The sequence below is a fragment of the Ornithodoros turicata genome, chromosome 5 (assembly GCF_037126465.1).
Source record: "Ornithodoros turicata isolate Travis chromosome 5, ASM3712646v1, whole genome shotgun sequence".
Lineage (NCBI taxonomy): Eukaryota > Metazoa > Arthropoda > Arachnida > Ixodida > Argasidae > Ornithodoros > Ornithodoros turicata.
The window spans coordinates 80,658,485-80,676,043 of record NC_088205.1 but is presented as its reverse complement, the minus strand read 5'-3'; the positions used below and the strand labels follow the sequence as shown (position 1 = coordinate 80,676,043).

Below are 17,559 nucleotides of genomic sequence, written 5' to 3'. Positions count from 1 at the left end.
AGCCAATGTACAAACGCCTTGACCGATTGATGCCGTGACTGCAGGAGACAGTGATCAGCCCGCACATGTTGGACTTCCTGGAACAAGCCCTGGAAGTGATCCCGATTCAGACGAATCGCGCCTCGCCTCCAGTCGCTATGGCTGCAGCTGCTGCGGCGTCTGGTAAGAGCGCACCGTTCGCATCGACTACCGTATTTACTCGCATGATTAACGAACCAAGCGACACTATCGACCAGTTTCACGTAGCGCGAGCAGTCGTCGGCGTCCCGATGCCTCCTTTTTAGAGAGAGCTGACAGGAAAAGCAGAAAAACGTATCTTCAGTCCCATTTTTTTTTCTCGTACAATTGATGCACCTCCTCTCTCGCGATACGTTTCCGCGTTGTACGAGTAAATACGGTAGTAGTTACGAAGAATCATTAATCGTGCAGACGCCTGAGTATGTTCTCCTACCAGGATCAGACGGGGCACCAGCGGAAGACGTCAGCCAGTACGGCTCGTTTCCAGTCGACGTGATCGTTTACTTTCGCATGCAACCTTCGATACTCCGCTTCAGCTGCTTGCCTGTCTCGCGGGTCGAATGCCTACTACGGCTACCCTCGGTCGATCTGGCGTTCTCGTCTCAGCGTGCCGACGAAGGAGCAGCAGCAACACCCGTCGGAGGCCTTTCTGCAACGGGTTGCCTGGCTGATTTTTCTCTCTATATTTTTCACCCATACGGAGGAGCGAAGAAGTCTCATGGAGCAACGGATGCGTCCCCGCTGGCAGCTACGGAACGAAAGGATTCCCTCTCCCTACAAGTGGAGTTCGTCAAGGTACGTAGGTTACCTGTCCACGCAGTGTCATCACCTTATCACGCCCCTTAGTAGTTTCGGGTGTTCCACTTCGATATCCTGAAGTACACGTCACTGATACCAGGGACTTAATCGCTTCATCGTCGTTACGGTAGTTACAACCCAGGCAGCACAATGTACTGAAAGTCGAGTGCAATATGGGTGGACGGGTAGGTGGAAGGCCTTGAGCAGATCCCTGAAACTAAAGAACATTGATAAGACACATGCCGTCCACCCCCATTGCACTCGACTTTCGGTACATTGTGCTGCTTGGGAAGCTAACTAATGGCGGGAAATTAAAAAAGGTGGGCACGTGACACATTGCGCGTGACGTGTACCACAACCTTCACATATGGCGCGAAGAGCGCCGTGCACGTGTTTTATCACGTGCCCACCTTTTTAAATTTCCCGCCCGCCTTTTGGAATTTCCCGCCACTCGTTAGCTTGTAACGACCGTAACGACGATGAAGCGATTAAGCCCCCTGGACTAGAAGGATTGAGCGTTCACATTCCATGTCTATGGAACGCAAGAAGCAGTCATAAGTCATGACAATGTAATTCTGGTAATGATGAAGGATGGATGAAAAAGATGGATTTCTCGCAACGCTTCAGTTTCATATTTGTGCCGACTGTTGAAATCTTATCCGACTGTGGGATACACTTTATTATGCTTTATTGTTGTTCTTATCACATGGGAGGACATTTTTGATGGTCGTCTCTATAGTCTCGGCACTGCTCGTATAACCGGCATACTAAACACAGCACGCGTATTTGAGCCTATCGCTTTCCCGATACAAGTTAAGCCAATCACGGGACGTTGATCATGGCAAGTTAATCGTGGCATGTTGATTGCTTCAATCAACATGCCATGATTCAGAGCTCACACAGATTTTACAATGGGCAAGCAAGTTACCCCTGTTCCAGTCCTACTGATGCTGCTTCTGACACCTGCCCTAATGCATATTGTAGCGCTCGACCACACTGTCTACGATCCTGGTAGCGTATGACTGCGATGCCCGCTACAGTCTTGTATTGAGTGTGCGATTTAGACATGTGAATATTCAGGTCAACATGAGCCGCAGTCGACATCCGAACACGGGTTCCGACGCCCGACGCGGCGACGCCGCTGCGATGATCCGGTTCTCCACCGTGTGCGACGTGGGCTCAGCATCGTTCAAGTATGACATGCGTCGGTTGACAGAGATCCTAGCTTTCCCCAAGGCCTGGTACAGACGTAGCATTGCAAGACGAATGTTCTTGGGAGATCCCGCCGCTCCGTCGCTTCTGGGAGACCAAGGTAACTCGTACGTTGCTTTTCTGTCTCTGGAGGCCAACGGATCTAGAGTCGTTACAGAAGACTCTGCAGAAACAAGTAGCAGCAGTGGGACCATGTCCCCGAATGGGAGCAAGGCTGATTCCTTCCCTTTCAGCGGGGTGGACTTAGGGAGCCCGGAAGAAGACGCTAGGATGGACCCTGATTCAGGTTGCCATATCTCTCACATGCATGCTGTCAAAGGTGTGGGGTCACTATGGGGTCACTGCATGTGTGGAAGTGGTGCAGTAACAATGCCTTTTGCTACAGGAATGATATGCTTTGTGCTTGTTGCCTGGTGCATGTCTTTGAAACAACGTCAGATGTCAATGATGACGTCAAGATACTGCCATGTACTCGTTGCAGATGGCGGGAAAGACTCTGATCAGGGTCAGCTGTCAAGACCACCAACTGCTCGCACGTGGGACACTCTTCTTCTTTTTGCCTTCAACTTATCGCGGCTGAATGTACACATGAACATGGGCAACGTCATGGGAAATACATCGTAAGTCTGCGAAATGTTTGAGTTATAACAGCTGTCACCGACGAATGGTGCTGAAGAACAGTGCATATGCCGCAGGTGGCTGACACGTGGATTCAAGTCTCAAGGACGCTTAGCTGTGGACAGTTCAGGACACAAAGACATGGATCTGTCAGTTGACCTGGAAGGGTCAAGCTTAGATGCCAAAGGTGGCATTGTGGGCGGAACGATCGAGCTTAGTCAGATCCACACCCACAGTGAGTCTTCCCCATTCATTTTGACGGAGCTCATATAACCTACGGCATTCCTTCCTAGTGGGATTGCGGGAGCACTGGGGCCATGAACCAGTGCACACGCTACGCATCTCCTTATGGGCCTCTGAGAGCAGACTCGACTATATGGGGACCAGCGTCCTGATGGCACGTCTCTCTGGTCTTCAGCTGTCTTTACGAGACGAATGGCGAGTGGGCGAAGAAGGCCTGGCTACACGACGACCAGCTCTGCTCTTCGTCCACGGCCACATCCACTGGGATCAAGTTCAACTTCTACTCTCAAAGTCAACCACATCAGACTTGGTCAAGATGTACGCAAAGCTGGAAGAATTCTTCTCTCAGCAACTACATAGTGGGAAACGTGTTTTTTCTTCGCTACGTCTCGGAGGTCCTCGTCGCATGCCTCGAGGTCAGGACAGTCCCGAAGAAGAGGAAGCCCGTCACCACCGACACTGGCAGCGCGCCCTGGCGCTCGTGTCTGGTCTGGAACGGGGCCCTACGTTGCGTCTTCCGCGTCACGGAACTCTTGTGGGAGGCACGATGGACTTGAGGGGCGCTAACCTATCCCTGGCATGCTTCAACGGCGTAAACTTCCGGTCAAAGGCATGGGCACTGTTCAGTTTGCGCCAGCCGAGCATCAGCTTCGCCACGGAAGCCCAAGATGTCGTCGGGGCTTCGGCAGTGGACACTCACGTCATACAGAACTTGACCTTCCGCCTGGGTCCACGCGGAGGCGCCCAGCCGCCTCAAAGTATGGCAACCGTGTGTCGTATCAGCCGTAACTCGTTGTTTCCACCACAGTTCAAGACTATTCATGAATGGTTTCATTACGCGTTCGCCACGAGCGAACTCGACGACGTGGACCGCTTCCCTGTCTTGGAACCACGCGAGAAATCTGCCGGCGCGTCGGGACCGCGGCCGAACGACCCTGCTCACACAATGGAGATGATATTTGCGTTTCCTAGTTTGGAGCTTCATCTCAAGACGGAACACTTGCAGGGCGAACGCAGGCCAACGACGCGAGACGCCAAACCCGTTGTCGAATGCAGCTTTGTGACAGAGTTTGACGATCATATCTTCGTGGCTGTTGATGCGGAAGCATTTTTCTTCTTGCATGACCTCATCGTTTCCTACATCAGAGAAAAGGACGGCGGAGGTAAGCTCATCGCGTCATATGTAGTACTTCACTCCATGTCGAATTTATGCTTTCATAGCGTCGCTTTAGCCGAGGAGCATGGAAGGGACTTAGAACATATAATCTTCAGGAACCGTCACGCAAAATACTTCCTTTGGGAAGTGCGAATTCACTGAGAAAATTGCTTTGCAAGAGAGCGCGCAGCGGTGACGACCTCGCCCAGCGGCTCGTCGCGTCTCGTGACGTCAGGTAGCATAGCACTTTTCGTTGGCCACCGAGAATCATCATCTAGCGAGAGCGACCAGTCGAGACGCGGGACGGTCGGCGCGAAATGCGACTGCAGAAAGAACAAAAGTGAAAAGAAGCCGCTCGCCTCGGTATTGGCGAGGCACATGACGTAGCAGACTGGCAGCTGAGGGGAGCAGGTTTTCTGACCCGCCAGATTGAAAGCTCTCTTGAGCTCCAGGATTACGCGCTACACTCGTAGTTTTTGTGCAAATGTGTGTCCCCTGCCTTGTAATCCTAATGTCTAGTTCTCCCGACATATTTGTTCTCGAGTCTTTCCATGCTCCTTTAACTAGACACTCTGCTTTCAGAACAGTAGTTGTGCACCAGGTCTCACTCACACAGTGGGCACCTGAGCTGTTTTCAGATTAGAGTCTCCTTTGGATGCAAATGTACTACGCAGAGCAGGCATGAACGTGTACCATTGACCCGACTTGACGACAAAGGTACCATTTAGCAGTAGAGGTGCAACCTCGAAAGATTGATCTGTTCGCTAGCCCGAGCCCTTAATACCCTTACGTCACAATTTTGGCCTCAATAGACCTCTACCAGAGAAACGTTATCATGACGTTGGTATACCGACTGAAACCGAAACAAATCGGAAGGAGAGGGCTGGGTTCCAGGGACGGGCACTTGTTCGCTGCCTCCCATTGAAAGAAAAGTAGGACCGAAGGTCGCGTCTCTACCAGGGACCATCGTAATCCCCTCAAGACCGTGGCTTTCAGGCGCGACCTTGTTCGCCCCCTAGCTTCGAGCGTAATTCAACTCTACCAAATTGGTGGCGCTGTCGAACACTATGACATCATTTGTTCATAAACAGGGAGAGGTCTATTGCGCTCGTTGTTTTTTTTTTTTTTTAGAAAACAAGAATTGGAAATTACGGGCAACACTGTGTCGAAGCTGTCACCAACTGCGCATTGCTCGTCGAATACGGCGGCAAAACTGCATTGCATTCGGACAACACTGAGTCTAAAGCGAAAGTTGGCTACGTGTCGGCTACGTAGACATCAGGGATCAGCAAGTCAGTCGGGAATGGTCGGGAACATAAAGCACTGTTGCTTGACGAATTGGGGAAGAGCCGTGTATAAAAAAGGGGAGTCTGGTCATTAGGAGGAACCTAAAAAAAAGAGGCTCGACCTGTCAATCAAGCTTGGGCGCGTTTCATTGGTTGCGGTTTCTGTGAGAACCGCCATGACAACAAAATTTTCACATGATGGAGGTTGCTTGGAACGGCGAAGCGGGGATTTCGTGACAAAAAAAAAAAAAAAAAAAAAAGAACTCCGAAACTACCTGAATTGCATTCTGTGGGTATACATCCTCTTGTAACTAGCTGCAAAATCAGCTTCAACTTCTCTCACACTTAGGTATGGGAATAGCGAAGAACCAGTCGCCCGACAGCGAGCGCCGGAAGCGGAGCGTGGCAGACCCTCTGGAAAGCCTACAGAAGGACTGGAGGGATTACCAGTGCTACACGTGGCACCTGGAGCCCACAGTACGGCTGCTGTCCTGGGCAGGGAAAGGAATTGAGCCGTACGGCGTGGATTATATTCTGCAAAAGCTCGGGTTCTCTCACGCGAGGGTAACCATCCCCAAGTGGGTGCAGCGGGGATGTATGGATCCTCTGGACCTGTTCTTGTCTTTGCTGCTGGAGCAGGTTGTCCGTGCCGTTCGTGAAGACTCGCCGTAAACACGACGGAAGAGGATTTGCCGTATCGAGACTTCACGAACCTCACACATGCACAGGTGTTTCGCGCTTCGGAGAAATTCAGCGTAATTGAGATTTGTTTGCGCACCGTAAACATTGCAGGAACTCGGTTCTATACGAGAACCGGGGACTCCCCCCGAAGAGATGTTCGCGACTACCACGCAGAACAATGGCTATGTTGGACTTGCCGTAAACTTCGTTGACAATGCAAACATATTCGCCGTCAACGTAAAAGGAACGCGTTCGCCCCGTTAGCTTCGCTGACAATACAGACATTCGCCGTCAGCGTAAAAGGAACGCATTCGCCGGTAGCTTCGCTGAGATCCGCCATGAGTTCATTCTAAACGTAACGGAGATCGGGCGTCGACTGCGCAGAGTTTCGCCGTAAGCACGGCACGGAGCAGCTATAAACTTCGTGGCGATTCGCTGTTTTCGTTCACCAGTGAAGTCGCCGGAATTCTCATAGACACTCTCACAGTGTACGTAGATTTCGCGCATATTCACCGCTAACGTGTATATTGCAGATCCCCTCTTTACCACAGAGATTCGTCATAATTGGTCGTCGTACGTGGTCACAATGGTGTTTGTCATATACTTAACGGAGGTTCGTCCGCGCAGTGCACAGTGGTTACATATCGTTCTCAGATTCGCCCTTTGACGTACAGCGCGTGTTCACATATCTTTCGCCGCAAATGTGCACAGTCTGCTGGCGGCACACTCGCTCAGATTATGCCGCTCCGTGCAAACCAATCCTGAGGTGCGATTCGCTCGTTGTCTACTTAATGGGTCTCTGTAATTGTCAAAGAGGAAAGTCGATGTATACATGATCATTCCCTCACCATGTACATATCTGTATATAGCTGTAGAAAAAGGACTACATGGACATGGCACAAAGCTGAAGAGTGACGTTCGCACAACGCGATACCAAAGCAAGAATAAAATATGTTATGTGGGTGAGTATATCACCGGAAATGTCTCTGCATGTTGTGATTTTATATACTCCGTCCTTCAAGAAAGGGCTGTCCTTGTCCACTCGGTGATAATTTAAATTGCTACGACTAACTTATAAGGTAACGAAGCTAAACCTGGCGCACACAAACCGACAAAAATAAATAAAAGCCTCAAAGCGCGTAACACACATCGAAATATGGGAGCCGTTGCGTTCTTATGCGCTTTGAGACTTTCTGTCGCGTTTTTCTGTTCGTGGGTTCCAGTCTCGTCTCGGTTACTTCCCAACATGTTCACCAGATAATGATGTCTATATACTCGTGTTATGTTTGAGACGACATGAAAGGTGAGCGTTATTCCGTCAGTTTCAATGAGGCCCTTTGCAAGTCTCTGGAATAATGGCGCTCGCATGTTTTAAGCGGAAACGCACATGGCCTCCAGTCCAGAAGTGTGGTTTCAAGTCCTGCCGTTATCTAGCTTTATCGGCAACAGTCGTGGTTTCCACCGCCGAAAAATGCAGTAGGGCCTCCAGTTGTTGTAAGAGCCGATTTCATCCGCGAGTTGTACTATAGAGCACACAGGTAAAATGTTGCTGTAAACTGTGTTTTAATGGACTTTTAACCAAGAAACGTCATCATGACGTTGGTAGGCAGACTGAAATCGAAACAAATCGGAAGGCGGTGGGGTGGGATCCACGAATGGGCACTTGTTCGCTGCATCCTATTGAAAGAAAAGTAGGACCGAAGGTGGCGTCCCTTTCAGGGACCATCGTAATCCTCTCAAGACCGTGGATTTCGGCCGCTACCTTGTTCGCCCCCTAACTTCCAGCGTAGTTCAACTCTACCAAATTGGTGGCGCTGCCGAACACTTTGACGTCATTTATTTACAAACTGGGAGAGGTCTATTGTCCCGGAATTACTACTAATACGTTTAGTTTACCACTAATAACTATGTTTAATACTAATAGTTTTTTTTAAAGGGTAACTTCGTTTTGCAGGTTGAGTCTCTCTCACGCTCTCCGTAACATAATATAGCGCCCACTATGCTATGAGCACGAAAAGTGTTATAGTAGAAAAGTCTGCAGAGTAGAAGGGTTGGCACCCTTTTGGGTGCATGGGTGCCATCGCATACACACTGGGTGCCAACCGAGAATGAAAGTCCGCATCGCATACATTGCGACTACACGTGCTCCAGTTTGAAAGAGAGTACTATATTGACCTCGAAGCCTGTGTCCATATGACGTGCGAATGAATTGGCGTGTGGGATTGCTTTGATTGATTGCAGCCTTTAATGTCACCGACTCGGCTTAGAAATACTCGTGCGCACTCTCAACAATCTTGAACATGTACAACCAGCGGTATGACCGAGTGGATGTAACCTCACCCGCTTTTGGTGGTGACAAAAGGTCACGCTGAAGACTTGAGACGTGGTGGGTTCGCATCCTACCACCGGCTATGCTGTCTGAGGTTTTCCTCCTGGGTTTTCCCAACAGACTTTCCAGAGGCGATGTCGTCACAGTTCCCCCTGAAGTCGGCCCAGGACGCATACTAACCCCCTATATCCCCCGCTCCTTCCTGCTCTACTCTATCCACCTGTCCGCGTCTGTACGCCGCTCATAGCCACTGTTGCTTCGCGGCGCTAACACGGAACTAAAAAAAAAAAGAAAGAGAAAGGAGGACGCGTCGCAATTTAATAGTATGCGCATATTTTATTCGGGCTAACTGTTTTTCCGGACTTGTAGCACGGCGCAGTGCCCCGTTTATGTACTTGTGAAGACTTCTCAGGGCCACGCGCGGGATTTCGTCCGAACGACGGCCGCAGTGGATCTTTTTGTCGGTAAAAGATCACTCCGTGCAGGTATTTGCTGATTAATGCACATCATTAGTCTTTTTCTTTTTGTCACAAAATGCCTATAGATCCTTAGACTGTACGTCGCACCAGGATCCCCCGCGACCTACTAGATTATAACGACCATCTCATAATCGGCAACATCGCTATACACATCGGCCCGCGAGATCTACATCATGATTGGACAATGGAAATTTGAATTTTGAACGCGCGGAAGCGGACGTATACGTCTACCGTAGCAGACGACAGCAACAGCTCCTATGAAAACACGTAGAATGATGATGATAATCGACTTTAAAAAGAAGCATCTCCCGCGAAACATCCACCGCATGTACAAAAATACTAAGTTAAGCTGAAGTATACAAAGTATTGCAGAAATCGAGGAAGCAATAACCGGGCCGATGAGTGGCGCCACCGCTAGCTTCCAAATGCGGCGCTAGGAAGGGGTGCATATAACGACATATATGGCATGGTCGTTATAATCTAGTATAGGTCGTGGGATCCCCTACGCATGGTACAACCTCTTTTTCGTTTCTCAATCAAGCAATGTACCTGAGAATAACCGTTATAACCCCCGATTTTGCGATAAAAAAAGAAAAAACCCTGCCCAGAGTCAACCTGAAGAAGCCCCTTCACCAACAAACCCCTCTGCGCAAAAACCTGCCTTATTTACCGAAAACCGGTACCAGAGACAATATATGAGCACTTTCATTGTCTAGCTTCCTCTCTCTCACGCAATCCTCCAATTACGCGCACCCATATAGCTTATAAAATTTTCCCCAGAACCGTGCAAGCAGCTCCCATTGTTGTACAACTTCACGGACAACACACCTCTGTATATACAGTGCCACTGAAAACAGGGTACTTTCCGCTTAGCCAGCGCCTGGAGCGCTCGTCGTAGCCTAATTGTGTCCACTGGAGCCGCACGCGGTCTTGCCGAAGAAGCGTCGGTGGTGAGACCAGTGGGCGGCACGGCGTCTGGGGAAGGCCAGCCCGACGTGGGACGATACCGTCACCAAATGCCCGTGTGGGCCGTCTATCGCCCACGAGGTCTCCGCGTCGAGCGGCGATGGTGCTCTTCTACGGACGGCTGCTCTAAGCAGCGCGCGGTCCAACATGGACCTGCGCATCGGTCTGGACTACATCGTCGATAATCCTGATTACACGCAGACACTCGCTACAGGTGAGATTGGTTGTTGATTGGCGGTTGTAGGCGTTTTTTAGATTTCATTTATTTTCAGATTGGCGTGATTGGCTAGATGAAAACTTTTTAGTAGCGCCCTGAACTTGCTGTTAGGCAAGATGTGTGCATGAAAAAATGAAGAGAAAACGTGTATGATAGCTGTGTTAAATTTCATTATTTCGGCTCGAAGTACAACTTTTACTGTTTGATGAATGTCACGCCGGGGACAAAAATTAAATTTTATTAAGGGTACATGTACTTTTAATGTCCATGGAGGTGATTACTACAGCTCTTAATGTGCACTTTTAGTACACTTTCACAAGACGCAGCTTCTGTTATGAAACGATAAATAAATAAACCTCACCATTCATCGTAGTTAGCGAGTGTTGTATAACCATGACTCGCATACCTTAATTGTGTCAACTTTCACACAGACGGAGTACCCCTTCTCTCCGCTTTGGGTATGCTGCTAAATTGAAGTCACAGGCCAACATTTCCATAGTGCGAACGCACATACGAAGGAAAAAAATAAAAAAGCTACACAGGAAGGGGGCGTTGCTCTCGCTGGCTAGGTCTGCGGTTATTTGCTAGTAGATCGCTATTAGACGTTACTATGCCGTCATTGAATTCATGATCGTTGTCATATTGCGGTTGGCGTTACGGTACTTTACTTCGGGAAGAAACATTTAGTGTGATTCATTTAGCCTGCCCTACCTACTGCAAAGTATGGCAGCCGCCCTCGCAAAAAGATGAATTATTTTTCCAGCAGGGAGAAACTCCGAGAATGTTCTTGTAGCCCACTTGCCAATACACGTGTACTTCGTCACCGCTAAGAGCTCCTTCTAAGAGCTAAGAGGACTATGGTGGCACATGTCTTGCATACAACGAACAGAAAATAATTGGCTACAGTTCGTTGGAGGGCCGAGGGCACCTTCTGCAAAGAAACAGTTCGTTCGAAATGGCTTCGAAGTATCGAATCGGTCAAATTCTCTTTTATCTTCTTTCGATTAACTTTCCCAACACTGCCAAACTTTTCACCCAAAAACTCTAGTTCCATGACGCTCTTTCAGCCGCTGCTTCAGGAGCGGAAGCAGCTCGAACGCAAGTATGGAATCTCCTCGCTGCTCTGTGCGTCTACAGCAAAGAAGCCGGTGGACAGCGTGCCATTACCACCTTAGAGCTCATCGCCGAGCGTCGGCGGGAGCCTTTCCTCCTGGGTGGTCCCGCTGAGGACTTGGAGAAAGTGTCCGGCCTCGAATGCCGAGCTGCCGCCGCTGCCCTCGCAGGATGTTTGCTAACTGCTGCCCCAGCTGCGAGACGGCCACGCATTCGGGAAGAGATTCGAGTGCTTCGACTGGCCGAGAGAGCGACGGCATTGCGGTCAGCTGTACAACACGAGTGAGTGGCTTCTGTACGTTTACACAGTGGTTGGGGGACACCTTGATTCGTTACATTGTTCATGTGTATGTGGTTCATTGCACGTGTTGTACTGCACACAGGAGTGTTGAGGAAAAAAAAATTATTATTTATTTATTTATTTATTTATTTATTAATACCCTCAGGGCAAAGCACTACAGAGGGGAGTGGTTTTACAAATGATCCGTAATGATTCTATGGAATGTTTCCGAGTTGGTACAAAATAGTGAAGATGGAAGGTGATTCCAGTCAATGCTTGTTCTCGGTACAAACGAGTTTGAAAAAGCGCTAGTCCTGCAGTGAGGTATCCCTACTTTGTGCTGATGGTCAATGCGGGATGAAAAGTAATGCGGAGCGGCGAGGAGGTCATCCTTTAAAGTGGGATTGTGGAAGTATATGCTATGGAAGAGAGAAAGACGGCTAATTTTACGGCGTAAAGATAATGGCTGAAAGGATAATGAGACTTTCATAGCTGAAACACTGGCTGTGCGGTGGTAGTTCGAGAAGATGAAACGGGTCGCGCGGTTCTGCACTGCTTCCAGTTTATGAATTAATGATGGTTGGACTGGGTCCCAGACGGCTGATGCGTATTCGAGTTTCGGTCGCACAAGCGTCTTGTTAACCAGGTGTCGCGACACGTCGTCTCAAGCTATTCCCGATAAATGTAAAATGCGATTATTTGCAACGACGTGAACCTGCATTCCAAGTTTCACAGCTAAGTAGGTAATAGGCGCGCAAAAAACCGGCCGATACCGAAACTCATGCGGCTCTGACGTCACTGCAGGCGTCTCCGCCAGTGAGGAAGCGTGAGAGACGTCACGTGCTTACGACTGGACCAATGGGAATGGCCGGAGCTCCGATGTCAGAGCTTGACGAGCGCGTGTGTTGGGAGGTTTATATCTCGCCAAGTACGACACGTAAAATCATTATTTTTTCCTCGATACTCTAGTGTGTAATACAGTGTGTGGTGTCATGATGAACCACATCTATTAAAGTGCCACAACCCCCTTAAGGCACTGAACGTTCGGGCTATGACGTCAGAGAAGCGTCGGCCACTGCTATTTGTTCTTGTAAGCACGTGACCTCTCCCGTGGCCCCTGGCGTAGATGTCTGATGAGACTTGGTATTCGTGGTGCCGAGTTTCTACCGGTCTCTAACCTTCTTTACCGTAAGCTTGGAATCCAGGTTCATAAATATACGACTAACCGACTTTCGCATTTATCCGGCATTAATTGGAGCGAAGTGTTCCTTTATGGCCAATAACGTAACAATTTCTTTGAAGTCTCAAAGTGAGGGGCTGCTCATTCACGTCCTATAATGTTTTTTGCTTCTTACAATGCAGAATGATGAAATGTTGTGGATTGATTTGTTCGATGACAATGGTTGCATTCTTCTTGCATTATGCAGCGGGGAGTTGGCTCAGCAGCTAGATGCCTTTGAAGAACAGCGACGCGCCGACGCCCGCGAGCTGCTCGACTCGCTCCTGCGTCGTATCGCGGGTTCAGCGCACGAAGGACTTCTGGTGGCAGTGTTGCAGTTTCTGCTTCATCAGCCAGAATCCAAGCACGTTTGGGACGCATTAGAAGGAGTAATGCGAAGGAGGTAACTAACACACTTGCAATGCACTTCGTACTATATGGACCAGTGTTGTACATTGTACACTTGTTTTCCATCGTCAAGTAAAGTAAAACGCATCTTTGTACTTCAGAGCAATTCCGATAAAAGCTTCAGTTTTCTTGAGTTCCAGTGTGAGACAGTGCAATATACAGTGAACCCTCGTTAATATGCCCCCGATAATCTGACATACGTGCTTTACGACCATACTCCTGGGGAACAATGCAGTGAAACCCCTGCAAAATCCCCCCGTTAATATGACAATTCTGCATTATGACCAAACTTTTCGGGAACGACCATGGTCATATAATAACGAGGGTTCATGTAATCTGTTGCTCATTCCTGTGCATATATTTATGCGGGTTGTCTCGGGAACTATACAGTGATATCAGCCGTGATACTCTTGTTGGACACAACTTACTTGATTAGCCATGAGCAGCTTCACTGTGCACAATAGTTGCTGAACTGCGCACAATGTTGTTTTGATCCAAAGAGACAGCGCGTCTCCGAACGCCTCAAGCGCCGCTCCTCCAGCACCACCCCCTCCACCTCCTCCACCACCACCGCCACCTCAGCAAAAGGCACCTCTATCACCCTTGTCACCGCTACCTCAAGCAGCGGCCGGCTTGCCGCGGCCACAATCCAAAGTCAGATCCCTTAACTGGACCAAGATTCCAACGCAGAAGGTAACTTTCGTCGATAAGGACTTCTTCGCGTACACCTCTTCACGAATTACCCTACATCTACAGGTGCTGTCAGGTCATGGAAACTTATGGCGACAAGCAGCCGAAGCTCATCAAAACAATCCGAGCGGCGGGCTTGACTTGAGGTGTCTCGAAGGCTTGTTCCGCGTTGACGAGGACGAATCAGCCCCTTCTCGTCCCCGGAGCGGAATTCAAACGAGGGCGCCGCCTCTGTTGCTGGACGCCAAACGAAGTCTCAACGTGAGCATTCTTCTGAAACAGCTTCGAAGCGACCGTGTACTTGCCCTGCTCCGAGATCCCGGAGACGCTAGCGTGTCAGGTCCACTGGGTGCGGAACCACTGAGGGGGCTTCTGGGTGCTCTTCCAGAACCGCAAGAAATGGAAGTCCTTGCTCAGTGTTCTAGTTCAGACTTGGAGTCACTTCCACCCGCAGAGGCTTTCTTGGCGGAGCTTGCTAGACTTCCGAAGTAAGTGCATTCTTACTTCTGTTATGTTCTGCGTGTGCTCCATAGACTCTCGTGCAGTTCCCTCCGTACCAGGGGCGGTCCCAGCAAAGAACATTGGGGGGGGGGGGGGCGACGTCTGCGAGCCTTTAGCCAGTCGCTATCCATTTGGGTGCGAGGGGGGGAGGGGTTCTAGACACGGGCTCCACCTTTTCTCGCCCAGCATAAAGCCTGTTGTACTCTACAGTGTCACAGGGAAAGATACGAAAACTGGACCAGGCTATGCTTTTTTTTTGGGGGGACAGCCCCTTGGGACCGCCACTGCTCCGTACACCCTTGTTTCACGAGAAGGACTTACATTAGCTAATTCGAGAGCATGCACAAACAGCCCAGCATGGGGAAACACGAAGACAAGCTTGCTCAGGCGTCTCTACTATGAGGTTTATCCACTAGATTTCCTGCAGTTATGCCATATTTTCTGTCACAAACAGCCTGGCTCTCGCAGTTTCTAGACCGCTTGTAGGGCCACAACCCTGATCTCAAGGTTGCGGGGTTTCTAATGAAATCTCACCGAGAGTCGCAAAGCCATGATCGCGAACGCTGTGTATGGCATCGTATACACATTCAACTGTGACTCCAAGCAATTTTGAAACTGAGCTTTCATTTGGCTAGTGCAGCTACCGTCTACGAGTCGAATTCCAACTGTTGCGTGAGGAACTGCCTGCAAGCCTGGCCCTGCTTGAGCCTTCCATTGCGTGCTTACGCCGTGCTGCACAGGGTACCTCACTTCAGAACCTTTGTCGAAAAGAGTTGCACTGATGCCAACCTCTTTCTGCAGAGATCCAGAACAGCAAATCACTGCATCACTTTCTCTACCTCATCCTCGTTGCCGGCAACTTCTTGAACTCAGTGAGTCGGCGACTTGCTTTTAGGTTCATTGACGCGTTTCCATTTAAAAAACTTTGTTCCCTGCAGGGTGGACATGCGGGAAACGCCGCAGGGTTCCGTATTGTTTCTTTGCTCAAGGCTGCGGAAACGCGTGCCAACCGGCCCGGAGTTCAGCTCATTCACTGCGTTGCCATGGTAACCATTTTCTCACGTCACAGTTGTGAAAGTGCCGTAATTATTTGAAGTAAATTAAAAAAACAATCTTCATTTACCGTAGACAGGCCGCAACGATGTCAGACGCCTACGGGAGGAACTACCTTCCCTGGAGAATGCGTCGCGACTCTCCGTAGACAATCTGCGCAACGAACTGTCCTCGCTTGGCCAGCGGGTTCACCAGCTACGTCGTGGTGTCAGCCAAGCAGACAGCACTCTTCGTCAACGCTCGGAGCCTTTTCTTTCGGTAGAAACAGTGTTTGTGTGGCTTGTGTCGTACTTACGCGAAACCGTGCGATGCCATTTTTGCTACAGGGAGCCCAGAGGGACTTGGACAAGGTTCGAGCCGCTTTAGATGGATTAGAAGACGTCCACCGTGACTTGGCCGCCTTCTTGTGTGAAGATGCTGATGGATTCCGCCTCGAAGACTGCTTTAGAATTGTCTTCAACTTTTATGTCAAGCTTACCGCGGCCATTGAGGCAAGTATTGATGGCGTCTTGGAAGGCCCGCGCGTGTTCATCCACTTAATTTCTCACACGTTTGGACTTATTTTTTATATCAAATTACAGGAAAACACTAGAAGACAGAAGGAAGAAAATGCCGCCGAAGCTCGCCGTCGGTTACGAGAGGAAAGGCTCGCTGACGAACCTCGACGGCGCATGGGTTCCCTCGGCTCGGACACTGCCGACTCTCCAAGCAGCGACGCCAGTCCAGCAAACAGTCTTCAACGTCGCCGCCGCCGACCAGCTGCACGATACTCGTCCTCCGACGACGATCTCATGGATTACTTGCGCCTGGCACTTTCCGAAGAATTCGGACCCAGTAGTAATCGAAAACCTTCTGAAAACCTACCTGCTGTCCACCAGAACTCGTCAAGCCAGGAACAACCTCGCAAGAGCTTAGAACCTCTTCACGAGCAAGAACGCGAAGAACCCATCCCTAAGACAGAACAACCTCCTCCACGACCAACTCCGAGACCTCCATCGAGACCTGTTCCTCGTCCTACACCACGTCCTACTCCCCGACCTCTGCCAAGACCTCCACCTTGCGGAAGGCCTTCTACCCCAAGCAGCAGCGACGATGAGGGTCCACGTCGTGCGGAAGTAGTAAGGACTTCGATGCCGAATACCGTTCGATCTTCGGAATCATTGGTGCCGTCCAGAAGAAGTTCGATTCCAACCATGCCGGGAAGCAGTGTGGCCCACCGGGGTCGGGCACAGTCGGAACAGACGCTCCATAACGGAACTACCAACGGGTATGCTGAGAGGCCCTTCATGCGAGCCACGTCGGCGTCAACAGCACGTACCGCCATACCGTCACGTAGCGAAATACTCGCGACTCGGCGCGAACTGAGATCTGAGATCCCTTCCAAGACGTCGCTGCGCACCCGTACGGCCTTGGCGCCTAGTTCGGTGTCGGCTACTCCGGCGAAGTCGCTGCCATCGGGCGCAGGCCCCACGCGAAGTAAGATCAGGCATCGAGCGATTTCATCGCAATTAACCGTCCCGACAGAACCTACCGTGACTGCGGCGCGGGATGTTTCTCGTCCTCATACCGCACGACAATCGCGACTCGGTCGAATCCCGCTGGGAATTTCATCAGCCTCTCGGGCGACTTCGCGTATTTGATCCCAAAGACCAAAGACGCTAAAGTTAGGTGACAGCAAGCGAATTCAAACCAACTTCATCCCTGGGGCTGGAGACATTTCAGTAGGTTAAAAAGCGATAAAAACCGGGCTGTTTGGTGGTACCTCTAAAAGCGATAAAACCCCGGTGCAGGGGACACAAAGAGACAACACAGACGAAGCACTGACTGACAAACAACTTTAATGGCAGGGACACATCTTGGTCCGACATAGTTGGTATATTTAAGATGTGTCCCTGCCATTAAAGTTGTTTGTCAGTCAGTGCTTCGTCTGTGTTGTCTCTTTGTGTCCCCTGCACCGGGGTTTTATCGCGTTTAGACATTTCAGTAGCTAAATTTTCGGGCAGTTTCTATGTTGACTCTCCCTCTACGTATCGGAGCCTTCCATCAAAGCAGATCTGAAGAGTACGAAGGATGACATATTCTTATGGATCGCTGCCGACTTTGAAAGGCGTCTCTGCATGTTTTTGCGTTACATTTAGGCTTCAAATTATATATATAGCAAGGTGTCCAGGGTCTCTGGTGCCAAACCAAGCAACGAAGTTCGACTTTGGGCTGGTCCCATAAGAAGTGTTGTAAGCATATCGCAGGCATCATTGACAGACATCCATTCTGTAAATGATCTGTAGAAAATCG

General features: G+C 49.9%; 2 protein-coding genes across 2 annotated transcripts in view; both read left to right on the top strand.

The window, feature by feature from the left end:
• Positions 1 to 6,866, top strand: part of LOC135394957 (bridge-like lipid transfer protein family member 1) — a 30,179-nt gene extending 23,313 nt beyond the window's left edge. Inside the window, exons 43-50 of the mRNA XM_064626067.1 lie at positions 45 to 162; positions 455 to 813; positions 1,897 to 2,128; positions 2,186 to 2,314; positions 2,510 to 2,648; positions 2,724 to 2,881; positions 2,940 to 4,052; positions 5,681 to 6,866. Coding sequence (XP_064482137.1) covers positions 45 to 162; positions 455 to 813; positions 1,897 to 2,128; positions 2,186 to 2,314; positions 2,510 to 2,648; positions 2,724 to 2,881; positions 2,940 to 4,052; positions 5,681 to 6,003 — 2,571 coding nt within the window. The 3' untranslated portion in view covers positions 6,004 to 6,866. The remainder of the gene's footprint in view (positions 1 to 44; positions 163 to 454; positions 814 to 1,896; positions 2,129 to 2,185; positions 2,315 to 2,509; positions 2,649 to 2,723; positions 2,882 to 2,939; positions 4,053 to 5,680) is intronic.
• Positions 6,867 to 9,792: 2,926 nt separating this feature from the next.
• On the top strand, positions 9,793 to 17,056 carry LOC135396249 (inverted formin-2-like). Its single transcript, XM_064627273.1, has 11 exons — positions 9,793 to 10,000; positions 11,071 to 11,398; positions 12,824 to 13,018; positions 13,524 to 13,716; positions 13,780 to 14,201; positions 14,855 to 14,955; positions 15,016 to 15,086; positions 15,153 to 15,260; positions 15,343 to 15,525; positions 15,594 to 15,758; positions 15,849 to 17,056. Exons 1-11 carry the CDS (start codon positions 9,934 to 9,936, stop codon positions 16,905 to 16,907), a joined length of 2,892 nt encoding a protein of 963 aa, XP_064483343.1. The 5' UTR covers positions 9,793 to 9,933; the 3' UTR covers positions 16,908 to 17,056.
• Positions 17,057 to 17,559: the final 503 nt, after the last annotated feature.